Source organism: Vulpes vulpes, chromosome 4 (assembly GCF_048418805.1).
Source record: "Vulpes vulpes isolate BD-2025 chromosome 4, VulVul3, whole genome shotgun sequence".
In the NCBI taxonomy this organism is placed as follows: domain Eukaryota; kingdom Metazoa; phylum Chordata; class Mammalia; order Carnivora; family Canidae; genus Vulpes; species Vulpes vulpes.
This window is the reverse complement of record NC_132783.1, coordinates 130,244,036-130,266,935: the sequence shown is the minus strand read 5'-3', so window position 1 is coordinate 130,266,935 and position 22,900 is coordinate 130,244,036. Positions and strand designations below refer to the sequence as shown.

At 34.4% G+C, this 22,900-nt stretch overlaps 1 protein-coding gene and 1 non-coding gene across 3 annotated transcripts in view; one reads left to right on the top strand and one right to left on the bottom strand.

The window, feature by feature from the left end:
• NIPBL (NIPBL cohesin loading factor) overlaps window positions 1-22,900 on the top strand; it is a 201,103-nt gene that overhangs the window by 160,506 nt on the left and 17,697 nt on the right. For both annotated transcript variants that reach the window (XM_026016660.2, XM_026016661.2), the window contains exons 30-36: window positions 1,017-1,151; window positions 2,009-2,107; window positions 3,466-3,519; window positions 16,894-17,002; window positions 18,473-18,609; window positions 22,277-22,417; window positions 22,511-22,604. In XM_026016660.2, coding sequence (XP_025872445.1) covers window positions 1,017-1,151; window positions 2,009-2,107; window positions 3,466-3,519; window positions 16,894-17,002; window positions 18,473-18,609; window positions 22,277-22,417; window positions 22,511-22,604 — 769 coding nt within the window. The remainder of the gene's footprint in view (window positions 1-1,016; window positions 1,152-2,008; window positions 2,108-3,465; window positions 3,520-16,893; window positions 17,003-18,472; window positions 18,610-22,276; window positions 22,418-22,510; window positions 22,605-22,900) is intronic.
• On the bottom strand, window positions 19,798-19,899 carry LOC112933558 (small nucleolar RNA U13). Its single transcript, XR_003237691.1, has one exon. It is a non-coding gene; the product is annotated as a small nucleolar RNA U13 (small nucleolar RNA).

Genomic DNA, 22,900 nt, shown 5'->3' with positions numbered 1-22,900 from the left:
TTAATTACAAAAATTTGTTAAGAATAAGTACAGTGAACCATCATGTATCTACCACCATATTTCATCTATATTTTCTGCTAAATTAGTTTAAATTAAATCAAACATTTTGCAGTTTCTTCTGTGGATACTTCAGCCTACTGAATGTGGGTAATGTGGGTGCTGCCATTATAAACAAAACTATTATCCCACCCAACCAAATTAACACTCTGTTAATATCATCGAATAACCAGATTATGTTCATATTCTCCAACTGTCCCAAAAACTGGGGGTGGGGGGGGTGCGGTTTCTAGTTTTTTTTTTTTGTTTTTTTTTTTAACAGAATCCAGTCAAAGTTCATACTTTGCATTTGGTGATCATGTTTTAACATTTAGAGTATTCTCAGAATGCCTGGGTGGCTTCTGCCTTCAGCTCAGGGTGTGATGATCCCAGGATTCCCAGATCTAGTCCCACATCAGGCTCCCTACAGGGAGCCCCCTTCTCCCTCTGCATATATCTCTACCTCTCTCTCTGTCTCTCATGAATAATTTTTTTTTTAATTTAGAATATCCTCTTTCTATACACTTACCCCACAGCATTGACTCATTTAAAAAGACCAGTCAGTCTTGTTATTTCCTCATGGCTTTAATTTGTTTTTTGTTTCTTGTATTTCTTATTAACTATAAGATGGTAGGGACAATGGTTTGATTAGATATTTGTTAAAAATACTTCATATGCTGTTTAAGTGCCACTATTTGAAAGGCTTCATATTTGTTATCCCATTTAATTTTGGCAAACTTAGGTTCTAATCTTGTTTTTGGTGCTATTTAATAATTTTGCATGTATTGGATATCATATTTTAAAAGTAAAACAATATGACTCATTTTTAGTAATATTAATAAGAAAACATAGAGGAAATATATAGACCATCTTTATCATGTTAATAGACTGCTTAATGGTATTTATTTTCTAATTTATCACATAAATACACCTGAACATCTTGATTTTTCCGATACTTAAAAATAATTTTCTTTTCTTAGGATACTGGTATCAGTGTCAGGAAAAGGGTAATAAAGATTCTAAGAGATATCTGTATTGAACAACCAACATTTCCGAAAATTACAGAAATGTGTGTAAAAATGATTCGCAGAGTCAATGATGAAGAGGGCATTAAGGTAAGATCAAATGGTGACTACTTTAAAATTCACTTTTCATTAGTGTTTTATATAATTTAAATATTTATTGTATCTAAATTTTGTTGATATATATGTAAAATAAGGCTAAAACCTTTATAAGTGAATAAACATTTTTAGATTATAAAATTCAAAAAAGACATACTTTCATACATTTATATTTCTAGATCTTACATTAATAAAATCTGGTATTTCTCAACCAATTCAGTTATAACATTTAATGTCAATGTAGTGATTACATGCAGGAAGTTTATTATCAAATTAAAGTTATTTTAATTTTTAAATGGTTTGTTCTTGGTTTTCTAAGTTAATAAATACTTCTTTAAAAGTTTAATCTTGAGTTCATTAATGAATGTAAGTGTATATGATTGTCCCTATATTTGTTTTTTTGTGTTTGTTTTTAAGAACCTCTCCCCCAAAAGTAATAAAAATATTTTTTTGTTTGATCAAAAACATTTGAATGTGTACTATGCAAATTTTCTAGGCTAGGCATAGTATCACCTATTTAAAATTTGTATCAATTTTAAAAGATTATAATTTTAAGAAATTAATTGATTGTTTTTAAAAACTGAGAAATTCATGCCAAAAATTCCTGGTAGTTTGTGTTTTGATTAGTTATTTATAGCTTTGTTTTGAACCTTTTTTTTTTTTTTTTTTTTAAGTAAATTCTTTGCCCTCCATGGGGCTCAAACTTATGACCCAGAGATCAAGAGTTGCATGCTATACTGACTGAGCCAGCCAGGTGCCCCAACTTTGTTTTGGGCTTTCATGAGAATTTGGGATTGAGAATTTTGCCATGTTTGTTGTAGTTGTGTAGTTTGAAATTTTCTTTCTTCTAGAAATTAGTAAATGAAACATTCCAAAAACTCTGGTTTACTCCAACTCCACACAATGACAAAGAAGCAATGACGAGGAAAATCTTAAACATCACTGATGTGGTAAGGACTCAGAGATGTGGTCCCTGTGGATGCAGACCTAGTTTATTAGGCCTATCCCCTCTTACAAAGAGAGAGACGATGATGAGCTAGTTGGTTAATGTTGACGCTTAATACTATAGTTGGCCCTTCAATTGCACAGGTCCACTTATACACGTATTTATTTCAGTAAATGCAGTACAATAGTAAAAGTTTCTCTTATGATTTTCTCTATTTCTCTTATGATTTTTTTACTATTTTCTTTATCTTCATTACTGTAAGAATATAGTATATAACATACAACATACATGTTAATCAACTGTTTATGTTATAGGTAAGGCTTCTGGTCAGCAGTAGGCTATTAAAAGTTAAGTTTTGGGGGAATCAAAGATATACACAGATTTTCAACTGTGTGTGGGGTCAGCATCCCTAAACCCTGCATTGTTCAGGATAAACTGTACTTCCCATACTTTACTTTTCCGGAGATACACAAGGGATGCAAGGAACATGAGGTTGGTGTTTCTACATAGCCATTTCTTGGTATTTGTTCACTTAAGCACGGATACTGAAATTCTCCATATTCCTCCAGTGATTGAAAATTGAGAGGGAAAGAAGTAGAGGATGAATGGTAACAGTCGCCCAGGGATAACAACCTAAAATGAGAGTACTTTTTTCAGAAAACATGAGTTAAGATTAGTTTTATTATGTTTAATTATACACATCAGCTATAAACGTTTTTGACCCATAATGTTTTTATGTTTTGAACATAAATTTTGTATTATCAGTTACAAGTTCATCTCTGTTTTACTTATGTCTTTAAATCTGCTATCTAGAAGAAAAATAATAAGCAAACATTTCTATTTGTGTTGTTTAAACCTTACATATTTTTCTGACTAATTGAAGTTATTCAAAATGTAATCCCATATTTTTTTTATTTAAATTCCAGTTAACATTCAGTGTAATATGAGCATCAGATGTATAATATAGTGATTCAGCACTCCCATACAACAACCAGTGTTCATCACAACAAATTAACTTCTTAATCCCCATCACCTATTTCACCCATCCTCCCATCCACCTCCCCTGTAATACCTTATTTAATTTCAGTACATTAAACTAATTTCTTGAATATCGTATTTAATTTCAGTACATTAAATTAATTTCTTGAATATCTTCTCTGGTATTTTTAGAATTAAATTGTTTAACCTTGGTAAATTTTGGCTTACTAAAAGAATAGTTTACTTTAAAAATAATTTTTTAAGTGAGAACACTGAGACATTTATAAACTTCAGGCTAAAACACAGCAAAGGTTTTACTTCCTGTTTTTCAGATTTTTAAGTAAATTTCTAATCTTGATAGTTTCACCATATTTTCCCACTTAGGTTGCAGCATGCAGAGATACTGGATATGACTGGTTTGAGCAACTCCTTCAAAATGTGAGTGTTATTTTGACTCCTGATAACAACATGAAATTTAATAGAGGATCAGTTCTTTGTAGGCTTTTTGATTTAAAAGAAACTTTTCAGTTATTTTTTAAGTATTTACCTTTTGGTAGGGAACATTTATTTCAGTATATTAAGCTGAATGTTTTGGTTAATATCCCTGTTTAATTTCTTAGTCAATTGCCTGTTTTAAGTAAGTTTTCTAAATCAGTAATTGAAATTCTGTCTTTCCTGCCTTCCAGATAATTTTTTCTTATCCCTTTAATCTATATGTTAGACATGAAATCTACAGACTTACAGATTGCATTAAATGTATATTTACATTATTGACATGTTATGAAATGTGTAGAATTTCCTATGATAGTACAGAATTAAACCACAATTCGTGTTCTTTAAAAATTTCATAAATGGAAATGTTCATCTCCCTAGGAACTTTTTTATTTCAGAAATTTTTAAATAGGTAGAAGTACCCATCACCCAGCTTCAAAAATTATCAGCATTTTCCCAATCTTATTTTATCTCTAATCCCTCCCCTATATTTTTTTAAATTATTTTTTCTTGGCTGTAATACTTTTAAAGCAACTATACTTTATATCATTTCACCATACACACCTTAGTGTCTCTCTTTAACAGAATTACTTTTTAAAAATAACCAGGATATCATTATCATCTGTGTCAAAATAAATATTAAGTCATTCCCTAATATTCTATGTTCATATTTCCCTGATTGTCTCAAAAACGTATTTGTGTAGTTGGTTTGCAGTTGCTTTGGTCGATACGGCTCTTAAGTCTCTTTTCTTAATCTATGATTAGACCCTTCACTTCTCTTTTATTTCATGCCACTTACATGTTTTCCTGTAGAATGTCCCACATTCTAGATTTCATAGATCTTTTCCTTCTGGTGTCATTTAAGTTGTTCCTCTATTCGCCTTTTTTTTTTCTGTAAACTCTTAGTTATATCTAGAGCCTTAATAATATTGAAGTTCAATTTTGGGAATAGAGGGCAAAAATACTTCATAGGTGATGCCGAATATCACTGCATCACATCAGGAGGCACATAATGTTTGCTTATCCCACATTCAGTGGTGTTTTAGTTTAGGTGTTGTCAGCCTGGTGCACCTATTATAAAGATTCTGTTCATTTTTTTACATCTTCATGAATGAATAGATTTGTATGTCTTTATATTTTATTTAAATTTTTTAGAGGGGTGAGGGGCAGAAGGAGGGGGAGAGAGAGTCTTTACCAGGCTCCATGCCCAGCGCCAGCCCATCGCAGGGGTCAATCTCATGACTCTGAGACCATGACCTGAGCCAAAATCAAGTCAAACACTTAACTGACTGAGTCACCCAGCCACCTCTGTCTTTGTTTTTAACATACTGTAATCGTAGTTCTTTTTGGAGTTCAGATTGTCCTATCTTTGCCCAGTGGTAGTCTCTTCATATTGGTCTTGTATCTTTTGATATAAACTTATTACTTTTTTGTAGCCTGATTACTTTTTTCCTCTACAAGATGCCTTCAACTTAACTTGTACATTTTCTGCCCCAAACCTGAAATCAGCCATTTTTCCAAAGGGCCTTAATTTCCTTTGGGGAGAAGAATTTGGTGCTGCAGATGTTCTTCACTAATGGGTTATCATAGCTTCGGACCTTTCCCAGAGGATAGAGCTAGGAAATAGGTATTTCTTAGAAAGGCAAAAATAAATCAAGAATTTATATTGATTTTTTTAATTTAAATTTTTGATTATGAAAGTCTATTTCCTTGGTTTTATTCTTTCCTTTAGGCTAAATATTTTGGTTCCCAGGGAAAGGAATATAATTTCTTATTTGTTTTGCCCTACTGTATTAACAGTAACATTATTCGCTACAGTTTTTAAGATTGCTTTGCATTTCTTTTTATCTATTGCTCACTAAATATATATTATTAAAAGTTATCTTTATCTTGAGAGGTGGTGGAGGGGCAGAGGGAGAAGGAGAGAGAGAATCTTAAGCAGGTTCCATGCTCAACATGGAGCCTAATGAGGGCTTGATTTCACAACCCTGAGATCATTATATCAACAATCTAGTGTCTAGTTAAGTCCATTTGTTTCTGTTTACTTCTGTATGTTTCACAATATTTTTAAGTCAACCAAAATTGTTTTATTGAGGCACAATCAAGATGCAGAATATCACTCTTAAAAGGTTTTCTATGCCTCTTTGTAGTTGGTCCTCTTCCATTAGCCCTAGGAAACAACCAGTGTGCTTTTCATCACTAGAGTTATGCCTTTTGTAGAATTTCATATCAGTGGAATCATATAGCATGTAGTTCTTTGTGTTAAACTCTTATTTAGCAGAATGTTGCTGGCATATAAATATTTTATTCATTTTTATTGATGACTAGTATCAGTACAGATGTATGGTAATTTCTTTATGAATTCACAAATGTATAAATTTGTGTTGTTTCCAGTTTAGACTATTCTGAATAAGCACTATGAATATTTGTATACAGGTTTCTGTGTAGGTGGGTGTTTTAATTTTTCTTGGGTAAATTCCTATGAGTGTGATTGGTGGGTCATGTGGTAAGTGAGAAACTGACAGACTCTTTCCAAAATGGCTGAGCCATTTTGGAGCAATGCTCCAGTTGATGTACATTCTCACCAATACTTGGTTTTGTCAGTCTTTTTAACTTTAGCTGTCTGATTTGCATCAACGTGGAGGGACCTGGAGGGTATTATGCTGAGTGAAATAAGTCAATCGGAAAAGGACATATGGTCTCATTCATTTGGGGAATATAAAAATTAGTGAAAAGGAATAAAGGGAAAGGAGAGAAAATGAGTGAAAATGTCAGTGAGGGTGACAAAACATGAGAGACACCTAACTCTGGGAAATGAACAAGGGGTGGTGGAAGGGGAGGTGGGAGGGGGATTGAGGTGACTGGGTGATGGGCACTGAGGGGAGCACTTGGTGGGATGAGCACTGGGTGTTATGCTCTATGTTGGCAAATTGAACTCCAATAAAAAAAATTTTTTTAAAAACTTTAGTCATCTGACGGTGTGCAGTAATATGTTGCTTTAAAAAAATTTTTTAAATTCCCTTTCTAAACATCTTTGTGGTATTTGCTTATGTTCTCAGTCTATAATATCTTAGGTTCTCCTCCTAAATCATCTTCCATAAATCATCGTCTGTTTCATAATTTTATATAATATATTTGGTGTCATTTCCCTCTCAAGTCAAATAATTAGCTCTATGTTTCAGAGTCTTGTGACTATTTAGTTATATTTATGTTAGCTATTCCAGACTGGACATCATAATTTCTAAAAGACTCTACAACTATGTTGTATCTGATAATTACAATAAATAAGAATTTATTATAGCTATTAGAAATGTCATTATTTAGCATTCCAAAAAAAAGGATCTAATATAATATCCATATGTATTACTGGCAAGTTAGAAGCAGAAAGGAAATGACTAGATTTATAATCTCTTACCTGTTACGTTTTCTATTCTTTATATCTTTACTTTCTAGTCCTCTTTAGCTAGTTGTTCTTTCAGTCCTTTCTCCCTATTGTTAATTTCTTACTTTAGTTTCTGACAATTTAGTTTACCAATGACACTATGACCTTATGATAGTCATTAGACAAGCAGAATTTAGTTTAATGAAAGAAATAAAGCGCAAAATATTATATATGTAACAGAGACATAACCACTCTTAGAAGTTTTAACAATATATATATGCATAAATTTTAAGAGACGCTAGGAAGAATATAGAGAATGGACCACTAGAATCATTGGAAATTCTTGAGTCAAGAACAGCACACATGGGGGCACCTGGCTGGCTCAGTTGATAGAGCATACAACTCTTGATCTTAGGGTTGTGCATTTGAGCCTCACATTAGGGATTGAGTTGTGTTTTTTTTTTAAAGAATAATTAGCACACTTTATTTCCACATGAGCCTTATATACACATTCCGTTCCTTCCAGTTTCCACTATTTCTCATTTTTATTATTTTTGTGTGAGTTTCTTATATATCAATGATTCCCAATTCATGGATACGGTTTTTGGTTTTTTTGGTTTTTTTGGTTTTTTAGGGAAAGTTGTAGTACTATGAAATAGGTTCAAATTCAGACATGCACCAAGCTCTGTCCACCAACTAAATAGTTTTGTTGATATGTTAAATACACACACACACACACACACTTTAAATATATGTGGATTCATTTCCTTCATAACCTTTATGAATTCATAGTTATATAACTTTTATAACGAATTCATAGTATTTTTTTACCATTTTTCAGTAACATGTGAAAGAAAAATTTCTATTATAAAAGTTCTTGTATTTTTTTATTTCTATAAAGTTGTCTAATTTAAATCAATATCATATCCCTTTTAACAGGTACACATAAATTGAATTGATTTTCTAGTGACACTCATTTTCATTGCTTATGATCCAAGACTGTGGTCCTTTTTTAGTTTATAAGAAAATACAGATGGGGCACATGGGTGGCTCCATGAGGTTAAGCATCTGTCAAGCTCCCTGCTCCAGTAGATGGCAATCTGCTGCTCTCTCTCCCTTTCCCCCTCCCCCAACTGTGTGCACTCGTGCCCGTTCTCTGTCTCTCTGTTTCTCTCTCAAATGAATGAATAAAATCTTTTTAAAAAAGAAAATACAGGCAGTGAAAAAAATTGAATAACCTGTATCTCATATGTTCCTGGCCTTTGTAATCTAAAACAAGGTCTCCTTAAAGTTTATAGTCAAATACTTAATCAACCATGAATGAATGGGAAAATTAATATATTTACAAAATTTAACAGTACTCCACATCATAAGGAAGAGACTACTGAAACAGCAACTTAGATGGATAATTAAAAACATTGCACAGAGTGAAGAAGACTTACACAGAAGAGTGCATATTCTGATTCCATTTATATAAGTTTCTAGGAGAGGCAAAAACTAATCTGTATTGGAAAAATTCAGAAGAGTGGTTGCAAGGGAGCCAGGGATTGACATGGAAGGAACATGTACTAAGGTTCTCCAGAGAAGGAGAACCAACAGGATCCTGAAAGGAAAGATAAAAGGATTTATTATAAGGAATTGGTTCATGCAATTGTGGAGGCTCTAAAATCCCAAAACCTACTGTATGCAAGCTAGAAGTCCAGAAAAGTCACTGGTATAGTTCAGTCTGTGTCTAAAGGCCTGAACCTGGGTAGCCAATGGTATAAATCCTAATTGGAGTGCAAAAAGAAACTGATGTCCCAACTCAGAGAAGAGTTGATTTCTTCCTTCTTCCATCTTTTGTTCTATTCAGGCCCTCAGTGGATTGTGTGATACCCATTCAGATTGGGGAGGTTGGTCTGCTTTACTGAGTCCACAAATTCAAATGTGAATATCATCTAGAAACAGCCTCATCGGGCAGCCCGGGTGGCTCAGCGGTTTAGTGCCGCCTTCAGCCCAGGGCCTGATCCTGGAGACCCAGGATTGAGTCCCATGTCAGGCTTCCTGCATGGAGCCTGCTTCTCCCTCTGCTTGTGTCTCTGCCTCTCTCTCACTCTCTCTGTGTCTCTCATGAATAAATAAGTAAATCTAAAAACAAAACAAAACAAAAAACAGCATAGCTGAACTGATTAAAAAAAAAAAAAATAGAAACAGCCTCACCATACCCAGAAGTAATATTTAGCGAAATAACTGGTCATCCTTTGGTCCAGTCAAGCTGACACATAAGATTAACCATCACAAATCCACTTTGTCAACTTGGCACCCATATATATCTCTTTAAACCATACTTCATTTCCAAAAAACAATGTATTCATAACAAAATAAGTAGGAAATACTCATCTCATGACAGTTAAGGTTTTTGTTTCTATACCTTGTAATGTGGTCATGGCTGCTTTCTGCTGCCCACTGTCTATTCCCTTTGCTTTCAACAAACACCTCACCTGGTCTTGGTTCATGGTGGGGTGACTCATAACTTCATTCATGAAGGGTCTATGCCAACAGTAGTCCTGGCTGGGTTGGGTTGGTATAGGTTTCCATCGACCTTAATCACAGGAGATGGTAACACTGAGTTGCCCTAAGGAGTCCCCTATATTCCAGACATACTCTTCCTTACCTCCATTGTAGAGTAGTAGTCCAGTCACTCTTTGGTAGTCAAGATCAATCACTCCAGCCAGTATCCTAATTCCCTTCTTTGCTTGTTGATTCAGAGGCATGAGGAACCCAAAGTAGTGGGTGGTAATCTTAACTTTCAGTTGAATGGGAACAGTTTTGTGTCTCCTACTGGAAGCTCTTTCTGGAGCTAAGACCCCTAGGTCAGCAAAGCATAAAGTTGCCAGGAGCAAAATTTTACTAGTGGGTCACTAGAGGTAATAGTGAGTGATACCACTCCCATTTCCACCCCTTGCAGATTCCTGGACTGTGAGTCCTGGTTGTGGGCTAAACAGCACCAAATACTGGATGCTGATTCAAAGCATACAGAGCCTTCTGGAAAATCTTGCCCTACCCCTGTAAGATATTGCCACCTATCTGGTGCTATCTCTAACTCTTCAAAAGGCCATTTCATATTCTTTCCACCTGCTTCACTGATCAAAAGTAATGCTGTGTAGAATACCCTGATAGTGGATAAGGCATTCTATAAATCCAAAAGTGGTAGTTTTTGGCAGAAGCACTGCATGCAGGGAAGGCAAATCTGTATCCAGAGTAACCTCCATCCCTGCCACCATGGACAGTTCGTTCATGACCCCATTGAGCAATAACGAGTAGTTGGGGAAAGAGGCTGATATCTTCAGAGAAGGAACCTATAGAATGAGTCGTTCTATCCACTTGATTTGATTATTTAAATCTTCCTCTGCTGTGGTCATCCTTTGGTGAATATTTATGTAGAACATAAATATCCTCATATTTTTTGCCCATTCAGAGATGTCTGTCTACATGCCTCTTCGCTAAATTTCCTTGTCAACAGCTTTCTAATCTTCCTTCCAAGTCCCTAACCATCCAGCCAAACCATTGGCCACACACCATGAATCTATATATAGTCACAAATTTGGTCATTCCTTTTTCCAAGCAAAGTGAACAGATGCACTGCTCAAAAGTTCTGCGTAGTAGAGGAATTTCCCTTTAGCCCCGTCCTTCAGGGATGTTCCAGACATTACTGCGGCAAATATCCACTTTGGAATGGTCCCATTTGTAAACTACACCTCAGTCTTTTCCCCCTCTGTCAGTTGATCATAGGGATGATCATAGGGAACTCCCTATGACGCCATAAGTACAGGCTGGAAGAGAGAAGGGCAGTAATAGCAACAATGAGAACTATAGGCATTGAGCTGCTTCTTGATGTGACTTACTTGAACCCTTAGGCCGGCTCTCACCCAGTCATATATACTACTTAGATTTGATGATGACGTGCTGCTGTACATACCCAACTTTATGTCTTGATGAGTCAGGTAACACCCAGCTCATGATGGGCAACTCAAATTGCATGGTAGTTTGGTGGCCAATGGCTACCAAGTGACTAATTCAGTGACTACCAAGGTCCAGTCGCAGGCCGGGAGTTCTTCAAAAGGAGAGTAATTACCCACAGAGAATGACAGAGCTTTGCTTCAAAATCCTAAGGGTTTGTACTGCATGCAGTCCACCTATGGGGTCCTGCCGAAGGCTCCAAACAGCATCCCTCTGCACCACTGACACTGCAGGCACCATTGGATATACCGGGTCATCTGACCCATGCTGCATAGCAACTTGGATAGCAGCCCCAATCTTTTGCAAAGCCTTTTTCTCTTCTGGGTCCCACTCAGTGCAGGCAGTCTCTGGTCACTCAGTAAATGAGCCAGAGTAATACACCCAAGAGAGGATTTTGTTGCCTCTAAAATCCAAAGCCCACTAGTCATTATGCCTTTTTTTTTTGGGGGGGGGGGGTTATATATAGGAGAGGCCAGATGGAACAACTTATTCTTTACTTAGAAGGGATAACTCAATATACCCCACACCACTAGGACCCTAGCAATTTCACTGAAGTAAAAGACCCTTGAGTTTTTGTTGGATTTATTTCCCCACCCTCTGACACATGCAAGTCTTATCAGTAAGTCTAGAGTGGTTGCTATTTTTTGTTCACTAGGTCAGCGTCACACCATCAATATAATGAACTAGTGTAATAATCTTATTAAAGGAAGGCATAATCAAGATCCTGCAAGCTAAATTATAGCATAGAGCTGGAGAGTTAATAAATGCCTGAGGTAGAGCAGTACAGTGTATTGCTGACTATCTGCCAATAGCACACTGATTCTGGTGGGCTTTTGACAGGGATGGAGAGAAAAGGCATCTGCCAGAGGGTACCAGGCAATGTATTAATTTGCTCAACTATTACCTAGTACAGCAGCTGCAGTTAGAGTCACCACCTGGTAAAGCTTAGGCTAGTCCACTGTCATTCCCCAGGATCCATCTGTCTACTGCACAGGCCAAATAAGCAAGTTGAATGAGAAGGTGGTATGAATTACATCTCTGCATCCTTCAAGTCTTTGATGATAGTGCTAATCTTAACAGCCCCTCCAGGAATGTAGTATTGCTTTCCATATACTGTTTTCCTGGGTAGAAGCATTCCTTGCGCCTTCTCTTTGGCCTTTCTCACTGTGATAGCCCTCACTTCCCAAACCAAAGAACCAATGTGGGGATTCTATCAGCTGTCGAATATATCTATTCCAATTTTGCATTTTGGTACTGGGAAATAATCACAGGATGCATTTGGGGACCCACTGGACTACTGTGAAACAGACCAGAGTTATACACCTGACCTCTAGACCCCACTCTTACTTTAGGGTCTCCTAGAATTAGTGCCAGTTCAGAACCAGCATCTAATAATCTAATAATCTGATAATACTTAGAAGGTCTGATCAGTTTCTTTTCTCCAGTGTACTAACCTGGTAAAAGATCATAGGCCCCTTTGGGGAAGGTTGGGGGAAAAATTAATAATATATTTTCTATAGAGTATGGGACTCCTTCCTCAAGAGGATTTCTCGGAGAAAGCTGTGGACAGAATATATGTCTCCAAGATTCATATGTTGAAGCCTAACCACTAGTATGATACTAGGAGATAATTAGGTCATGAGGGTGGAGCCCTTGTGAATCAGGTTAGTACCCTTCTAAGAAGAGACACAAGAGATGATCTCTCTCTCCCCTCTGCCATATAAGGATATAACAAGAAGATCCTCATCTGCAAGCTAGGAAAAGGATCTTCTTCACCAGAAGATGCTAGCACCTTGATCTCAGATTTCCCAACTTCCAAAACTATGAGAAATAAATTTCTGCTTAAGCCACCTGGTCTGTGGTATTGGTTATAGCAGCCCAAATTGACTAAGAAACTGGTACCATGGGATGCAGCTGAAACAAGTGTACAAGTGGCTTTGGAACTGGATAATTAGTAGAGACTCAAAGAGTTTTGAGGTACATAATAGAAAAAGCTGATATTGCTGTGAAGAGGTATTGAAAGGCAGTTCTGGTGAAGGCTCAGAAAAGAAACTACATAGAGAAAGCTTTTGTCTTCTTAGAGAATGCATATAATCACATACAGAATGTTGGTAGAAATACGGACAGTAAAGGCCATTCTGATGAGGTCTCAGAGAGAAATGAGAAACATGCTATTGGATAACAGAAAAAGCAGTCTTTGTTATAAAGTGGCAAAGAACTTGGTTGAATTGTGTTCTTGTTCTAGTGTTTTGTGAACAGTAGAACTTTAAGCATGAAAGTGGATATTTAGCTAAGGAGATTTCTAAGTAATAGTGTTGAAGGTACAGTTTGGTTTCTGTTTATAATTAAATACTGTATCTCCATCACCCAGGGAATGGGTAAAAATACTGACCTATCCACACAATTTAATAGTATTCCACATCATAAAGGAACAAATGTTGGATACATACAACTTAGGTGAATAGTAAAAACGTTGCACAGAGTGAAGGAAGCCTTACACAGAAGAGTACATATTCTGATTCCATTTATATGAAGTTCTAGGAGAGGCAAAAATTAATCTGTATTGGAAAAAATCAGAAGGGTGGTTGCAGGGGTTCAGGAATTGACTGGGAAGTAACATGAGGGAACTTTCAAGAATGATGGTAATAGTCTATGTCAGTGGTTCTAAAAGTTACTGAGATTACCTGCAACTAATTAGATCTAGGAATTCTAAGGCTTTACCCCAGTAACTCTGAGGGTAGGCCCATCATTCTGTATTTTATTGTCTCCAGATGATTCTGATACAAATTAAAGATGTAGGTCACTTTTCTGTATCTTCATAGGAGTTTGAATTATAATGGTGAATGCACTTAACTGAGGAAATGTACACTGAATATTTGTACATTTCATTTTGTGTAAATGTTATCTCAGGGAAAAAGTATACTGTCTACAGTTTACTTTGAAATACATCAAAAATAAGATGGATAAAGATGTGTGTGTGTATATATATATACATATATATATATGTATATATGTATACACATGTTCTTAACGCATATATAAGTGTAAGGCTGGTTTAACATGAGCACACACATGTGTGCATGTATGATTTAATACTAAAGAAATAAATAATCATTCCAGGGAACACTGGAAAAATTTTTGATAAAATTTGATAACTTTGAATGATAACTTCTAATAAACTAGGAATAAAATCTGACAGAAAATAACTACAAACCTGAAATGAAAATCATGCAAAATGGGAAAATGTTCAGAGATCTCATCAAAATAAAAAACCGTTGTCATGGGGCACCTGGCTGGCTCAGTCGTAGAACATGCGACTTTTAATCTCAGGGTTGTGAGTTCAAGCCCCATGCTGAATGTGGAGCTTATAGGATATACTTTTTATAAAATAAAAGTGGCACTGCAGTTAACGGGGAAAGGATTGAGTTCTCAATAGATGAGGCTGGGATAATTGGCTATAAGAATTTTTTTTTTTTTTTTTAATGAATTGATTCCTATCTTCAGGGCACCTGGGTGGCTTCTGGGTGGCTTACTCAGCTAAGCATCCAACTCTTGGTTTCCACTCAGGTCATGATCTCAGGGTCATGAAATCAAGGCCCAGGAGCCCCAGGTCAGGGCTCCATACCCAGCGGGAGCTTGCTTGAGATTCTCTCTCCCTTTGCCTCTACCCTTCCTCCCTCCCACCTGCACTCTCTATCTCTCTCTCTCTAAAATAAATAAATCTTAAAAGAATTGATTCCTATTTCAACTCAATAATTACTTCCATATAGATTAAAGGAAATCTTTAAAACCTTTAGAAGATAATATATATATATAAATATATTTTTGACCTTTCTGTAGGGAAAGATTTCTTAAATTCCAAAACCATTAACCTTAAAAGATTGATAAATTTTGCTATGTTGAAATGAAATACATTTTTTTATCAAAAGACGTCTTAAAGACACGAGTCACAAACTGGGAAATGATATTTGACACACACATAACATGTAAGAAAGGGTCATTATTAAGAATCTGTGAAGAACTCCTTTTCTACAAACATAAGGCAAGAGTCCCAGTAGAAAAATAGGTAAAAGTTGAATAGGCATTTCATACAAGAAATAGCACATGTGGCCTATATGGTGTTCAGCCTCGTTAGTAATATGGAAAATACAAGTGATGGGAAAAAGATGGATTAAACAATATCTCTTAAACTATTAATTGAAAAAAATACTACAACCAGTTTGAAAAAATACAGCATTATTTCATAAAGTTGAGCATTTCACTTCAAGGTATATACCCAAGAAAATCTTGAATATGTGTGCCAGGAGACAAATAAAAGAATGCTTATTATGCCACTAAAAAGTGTAATTAACCTGTCTTCAGAATAGATAAAATAATTGCAGTACTGACACACCTGTTGTATAGCAGTTAAAATTAACATTGTCATTTGCAGCAACCTGGATTACAGTTAGGGACATAATGTTGAATGAACAAGGCAAATCCCAGAAGACTACATCTGGTATGAGACGTTTTAGAAAGTTGAAAATCAAGCAAAACTATAAACAGTATACAGCTTACCCAATTTTTTTAAGCAAAGAAATTTTAAAGTTCCTGATAGTGGTTACCTTGAAGTGACACAGTAAAATGGAATAAGGGAAGGAGCACATTGGGAAAATAAAAGTTCATGAAAATATTTTTGTTCTTGAGTTGGAGTCATAGTATGATGTTTACTTATAAAATCAAAAGGTCTCATAGCAGTATTGATGGTGTATCATGAACCAAAATCTAAGATTTATACTTTTGTATATACTTGATCTTTTAGAGAGGAAAAAGAAAAAGACGGGATTGCTTTCTGCTCCTGCCTGGAAAAGGCTAGCATGCGATTTTAGTAGCTGCTTAAGGATTGAGTTATAGAGCAGGACAAGGAGAATTTGCTATACAGAGTTGAAACTGAAAATTGAAATTTTCTTTTCGATGTATTTCTTTAAGCTAAAGAGGATGGGGGCAACATGTGTTATGTTATCCTGATTGCTGTCAATTGTTTTAATCATTCATGCCTCTTATAGTGAAAGTTTAAACTTGAGCTATCCAATACTAGCCACACGTGGTTTTTTTTTAACTTAATTTGAATTTTTATTTTTATTTAATTTTAATTCTTTAGTCATACAAGCAACATTTCACATATTTAGTAGCTGTATATGTCTTGCAGCAACCATACTGAGTAGCACAGACTTAGAACATTTCCATCATTGCAGCAAGTTATATTGGACAGCACTGAAACTCTTCATGAAAATCAAATACACATTTCAACATTTTAAATACCTCCAGAGTTGTATTAGCTAGTCTATATTAACAAAACAATTATACTTTAGATGACTTTATAATTGACCTATGATTATAAAAGTTTGAATTGGTTTTATTTTTTGGCTATGATCTTTTTCCTCCTCTCATCATTCCTAACACTTTTCTAACATTGCTTATTGGTAATTTGACAAAGGATAATACAGAAAAGAAATCTAGCCTTATGTTTTATAATTACAGAATTGAAGGTACAATTCAGATGAAGTTATAATTATATTAAAAATGTAATTAACTCATACCTTTTTTGAGCTGTCAGAGGACTTGAAATGATGAAGAATAGAATTCTAATTCTTTAGAATAATCCTATCCCTGAGCATTAAGGAAGGTCACCTTTCTCATTTCTCTCATATCTTACCTCAGGTCCTACACACAACAGTTTAAATACTTCATACTAATATTGTTTGAAACTATTTATAAATTACTGGTTTATAAGATTTTAAAACATCTGTTATATATTTTTTGTTTATTTGCATTTTCCATATTAATTGTTAATGACAAATTGAAAAGCTTATTATGGACACATTTAATGCATTTATATTATTATTGCCTAATGAATAATTATACCGGGATTTTTTTTTTTTATATATATACATATATAGTTGTTGAAGTCCGAAGAGGATTCCTCATATAAACCTGTGAAGAAAGCTTGTACTCAACTTGTTGATAACCTAGTTGAGCACATTCTTAAATATGAGGAATCTCTAGCTGGTAAGACATTTTATATATTGGTCATTAAGTTGATTTTATAAGATATTTTAAAATACTTTGGGCACATTTCTCAATTTTGCTTCTGGTTCTGCTTAGCCTAATAATTAAGTTCTTCACTTTTAAATGAAGTGGGTTTTTTTGTTTGATGTTGCATCCTAGATTATATTGTTTAGGTTGACTAAGATTATCTAGAGTAGTATAATAAAAGCATAGGCATCATCTCTTGTACATCTTTCAGTAGCGTATAATTTTAGATGTTATGTTGAACAGACCTAAAAGTCCAAGGGCTAAATATATATTTAGCTAGTTGCACTCATCCAAAAACTGTTTGTTATCTTTTAAATGATATAAAATATTCTCTCAAAATGAAATTGTTTTAACTACGATAAAAATGTTTTTAAAAGATTTGTAGTATATTCCTAATATCATTTATAATTGTTATATAAAATGCATTTAATCTTGAGCTAGATAAAGCAGTTAATATTTTTTAAATTGACAAATTCCTTACTTAATATTTTATATTATCTATTACAATATTTACCAGTCACAAATTTGAAGTCATTAATCAGAATATAAGTAAATAATTACATAAAGCTGTAAAAGTAATCATTGATAATCTATTGCTTAAAGCACCCAAGACTAATATTACTTCCCATATCCTAATGTACATTGATGAGGAACAGTAGGTAGTCTTGGTCATCCTCCAGAATTGGGGGCCTTGCAGAGGTACCATTATGGCGCCTAAGGAAGTTGTTGATATCCTTATGCAGTTTCTTTTCTTTAATTTTTTTTCATTTTCCATGTGTACCTCTTTTTCTTTTTATCTCCTAGTTCTGTTTCCCCTGTTTTTGCCTATCCTAGATTTTAAGGGTGATACTGTTGTCATTGTTGAAAAAATTGCTAATCTCTTCTAAAAATTAATTTGCCTCCTAAGAACCACTGTGTCTCCTAACTAGCAGCATTTTCCTCCCACTGGAACAGCGGTTTGTTTACCATTCTTGATGTAGTACTGGTCCAGCTTCTTAATTCATCACTCCAGTCTTTTAACATTCTTCTACCACTGTAGCATCTTTTTCCCAGTCCTTTCAAACACAGTATCACCTAGCTAACTTGTTTTTGTCCCCCTTTGCTGAGTTTCTCATACTTACTTCCATCCATTTTTAGTAAGCAATATCATGTTTATTCCCAAAAGCCCATCCCTAAACTTAACTTCAATTCTACTTTTTAACTTTGGTCCTCCACCCCTTAGTGTAAAATTCTATTTCAATAGCACAACGTCTTCATTTCTTATTCTTAATATATGTAATATGCATAATAAAAAAATATAGGAAGTCTAGTATCATAAGAAACGCTAATCTTTTATTGAGGCATGTACTAAATCAATTCAGGGGATGATATTGAGTAATTTAAGAAATCTGTATAATTTCCACTGCCTTGTTATATTTTAGTATCTCATTTCTGTTTTTCCAGACTCTGACAATAAAGGTGTGAATTCTGGAAGATTGGTAGCTTGCATAACCACTTTGTTCTTATTCAGCAAAATAAGACCTCAGCTCATGGTTAAACACGCCATGACTATGCAGCCATACCTTACCACTAAATGTAGTGTAAGTATAGAGCTGTCCTATTTTTCTTTCTTACCATGTAGTAAGTATTTTAAATTTAGAATTCACATTGTGTCATCCACACTTGATTGATTAACTGTGTCATGTACTCGAATATATGTTCTAATATTTGTAGCAAGTTATCTACAGACATCATTTTTCTGATGTATTATAAATGAAGTTCAGGCTTCATTTCCTCCATAGGCTCCTCAGGTTAAACCCTCAGTAAATGCTTACTAAATGTTATAACTATTGTTAAGACCTCAAAGGTTGAATGAGGCAAAGTTCCTCTCATTGGGAAATCTACTGTCTTTTAGATTCTAAATCTGCTTTTCATTTGTCATTTCAATATATTTTATGAGTATATTGTATTTATTTTATAATACCATAGATATGTTGAATATGGAAAATCTAGTATATCGGAGATGTTAGTTTTAATATTGTACATACTCTGTTTTTAAGATTAAACACGAAAATAAAATAAAATAATCCAGCAATTTATACAACAGCATGGTGAGTTAAGTGACTTATTACAAACACTAAATTTTGGAATATTCTAAAAATTGTAAATGTAAATCTTTTTTTTACTTCCTACATTCTCAGTATTCCTAAGAAGCTAATTTTAACTATTTTCTCAACTAGATTTGTTTTGCAGCTATGGTCTGGTTTTTTGGTGACCTAAATTAACAAGTTCTAGATGAAAAACCTAAGAGGTTTTAAGTGCAGGAAGTACCAGAAGATAAATCTATAAAAACAACATATAATACTTCTAAGATCCTAATTCTATCTTTAGGGCTTGTATTAAATCCAGAAATAAATTGAGTAATATGTAATCTATGCCCAGTAATAGTAGCTGATATTTATTGAGCTCAGTGCCAAGTACTATGAAGAATTTTTCATGCATTATCTCATTTACCTTGTGAAGTAGGTATCATTAGTTTTACAGATAAGAAACTAAAGCTTTGAGAATATAAATAACTTGCCCAGTTTCACACAGCTGACCAGTCCCAGAGCTAGAATTCAACCCCACATCTGTTTGCTTCTAGGAACTGGACAATAATGTAACTTGTGTAAATAGACTTTGTTTGAACCAATATTACTTTGAAGCAAGATTACTTTGAAAGCATTTTGTAGAATTTTTATGTGTAGGTAAATATACATGCACATATGCATATATATAATTTTCTTTTAAATCATGGTAATATGCCAAGATTATAACAAGGTTTGAGGGAAGGCACATGTCACATAACAGCGTGAACACCCAGTCATCATGCTTATGAACTACAAAAGGATCTATAAATATATTTTTATTTAGTCCTGTGTGTATATTAAAAGGAAGGGTGAATGTTGGATAGTTTTATACACACAATGTTTTATATAAGTAAAGCCATCTCCTATATGTTAGACACATTTAAATCTTTTTTGTTTTCTGTATCCTACTTCCATCTTTCTTCTTCTTCATCTCAGGATGAACAACCTAGAGTATCCTTACATACTATACCCATGCTTCTGTAATTGCACACACATACACACACACGCGCGCGCGCGCATAACTGGTTGACCAGATTTTTAAAAATCAAGTTATATAAGTATACATTATCCATCTTATGGATGTTTTATTATTTATTTAACCATTTCCCATTTTGACAGGTTTTTATATTGCTTCCTATTGATAGGCACTATATACATTCCTATTCATGTATCTTTATTTTTTTTTTTCATGTATCTTTAAATAGTGGTGCTTTTTGGGGGGGCCAGGGATAGATCCTAAGGAATGGACTTAGTAGATTAAGGGAGTATTTGGGTTTGGGTTTGGGTTTTTAAATAGATTTTTCCAGATTGCTGATGGACATGTTTTATAGCCTCTTTGGAAACCAGTATATGACAATCTATGTCATTTTTATACTCTTTGCCAGTCAGGTGTAAAAAGATAGTTCATTGTTGCTTCATTTTACCTTCCCTGATTCTAAGAAGGTTGAGCATCTTTTTATGATATTAACCACTTGTACTTGATTTTCTGTGATTTGACTGTTTATATCATTTGACCATTTTACCATTGAATTGTGGAGCTTTTTTCCTTTCCTTTTTTGAAAACTCTTTACTCTTAAGTTTTTGAGATATTGAAGCATTTCATGTTGCATCTTATGTCATTTCGAATGTTTTCTTAGTATTATATTCTTCTGATCTTTTCCTTCATGATTTCCATCTTTCCTTAAATTTTTCTTCTAGATATTATTTCTTTTATTTGATTTCTATACCTAAAATGTTAAGAGTAGTTTTAAAAATTTTTTTTAATTTTTATTTATTTATGATAGTCACACAGAGAGAGAGAGAGAGAGAGAGAGGCAGAGACACAGGCAGAGGGAGAAGCAGGCTCCATGCACCGGGAGCCTGATGTGGGATTCGATCCCGGGTTTGGGCCAAAGGCAGGCGCCAAACCGCTGCACCACCCAGGGATCCCAAGAGTAGTTTTAAAGTAAAATTTTAACTATGATGCTCAGATGAATTTATCTTAATGAAAACTCTTCATCCCTAGACCACTTTAATCACTTATTGCTTAAAGCAGACGGGAGTGGGCAGGAAATGACAGGATTTCTATGTTACTTTAGAAGCATTCATCTTATTTATGTTTTTATTTAGTCCTGAAAAGATGGATGAATGTAAGGTGGGAACGTTTTTATTCAGTGAGAGATAATTAGCTCAAAGAGACCAAAATGAGTGTCAGTAACCTGTTGCTAAGAATAAAGAGTGTTAACTTGAGTAGATAACAACATGTTGAATGCCTTACTTAACAAAAATAACTAATAATTTTGGTTGCCTTGGGGCAGGAACTGGGTGACTGGAGGATAGTGGATGAGAAACTTTTTTTTTTTAAAGAGACTTTATTGTAAATTCTTTACTAAAAACCTTTTGGGTTTTTTTTTTTTTAATGTTCCACCTATTTATTTAAAATTGCTTAGTTTTTAGTCAAAGTTCTAAACTTTTTTTAAATTAAAATTTTACTATTTTAAAATTTAAAATAAAGTCCTATACTTTATTTTGGGATTCTGTATTTGCATCTATCATAAAAAGCATTAATATAAGGCTTCTCAGCCTCAGCACAATTGACACTGAGGGCTGAATTATTCTTTGTTGTCAAGAACTATTCTGTGTATTATAGGATGCTTGACAGTATCCCTGATCTCTATCCACTGGATATATCAAAAATACCCCCTGACTCCCCTAATGTGACAACCAGAAATTTCTCCAGATATTGCCAAATATCCTGTGGGGACAGACTCCCCGCTGCAACTGAGTACTACTAGGTTAACATACACCAGTTTGAAAAATACTAATCGTAAAAACAGTATCAGTCTTGGTAAAATATTCAGTATTTAAACACCTTTGTTCAGAATTGGCTTGTGTTGCATTTTAGGGAAAAAAGAATAACTGTAGCATTGTGATTAAACGACCCAAAGGTTACATGATAAGTTAGTGGCAGAGCTAGAATCCAAGTTCCTGACATTGTCTGATGTTCTTCCTTCCATACCTTAAAAAAGCTCTTTTCTAAAAGTCTTTTTTTTTTAACTGAAACTTTACATATGTAATACCTCAGTCCCAAAATACATAAAGGTATATATAGTTTCTTGTTAGATTTTGGTGTTTTAAAGCACTAATTTTATCGTTGTAGACACAAAATGACTTCATGGTTATCTGCAATGTTGCAAAAATCCTAGAGCTGGTTGTACCACTGATGGAGCATCCAAGTGAAACTTTCCTTGCCACTATTGAAGAAGATCTAATGAAGCTTATCATCAAATATGGCATGACTGTAAGCATTCAGTTTACCCTGTTTGTAATGATTATATAAAAGACCTTTGTCTTTAACTTTTGTCTAAACCATAACATTTTCTGTATCTTTTAGGTAGTACAACATTGTGTGAGCTGTCTTGGGGCAGTTGTAAATAAAGTGACACAAAATTTTAAATTTGTATGGGCCTGTTTCAATAGATACTATGGTAAGTTCAGTGCCTAGGCTTTAAAATTAGTCTGCTACATCCTGTAGTATGTCTACCTCCTTTTTAAAAACACAGCTGATAAAGACAGCATGGAGGGAATTTTAAGAGGTGTGATTGTCCTCTGGTCCTTTCTCAGAAGCAAATTTTCTAGTACCTTTTGTGTTTCCTTAAGAACTCAATATAATTACTTCAGAAATTTACCTCATAAGTAAATGTAAGTTTTTTGCCCACTATGTAAAATAAAACTTAAGTATTTTTTTTCTTACATTAATTCTTTTAGGCTGTAAGGCATGCCC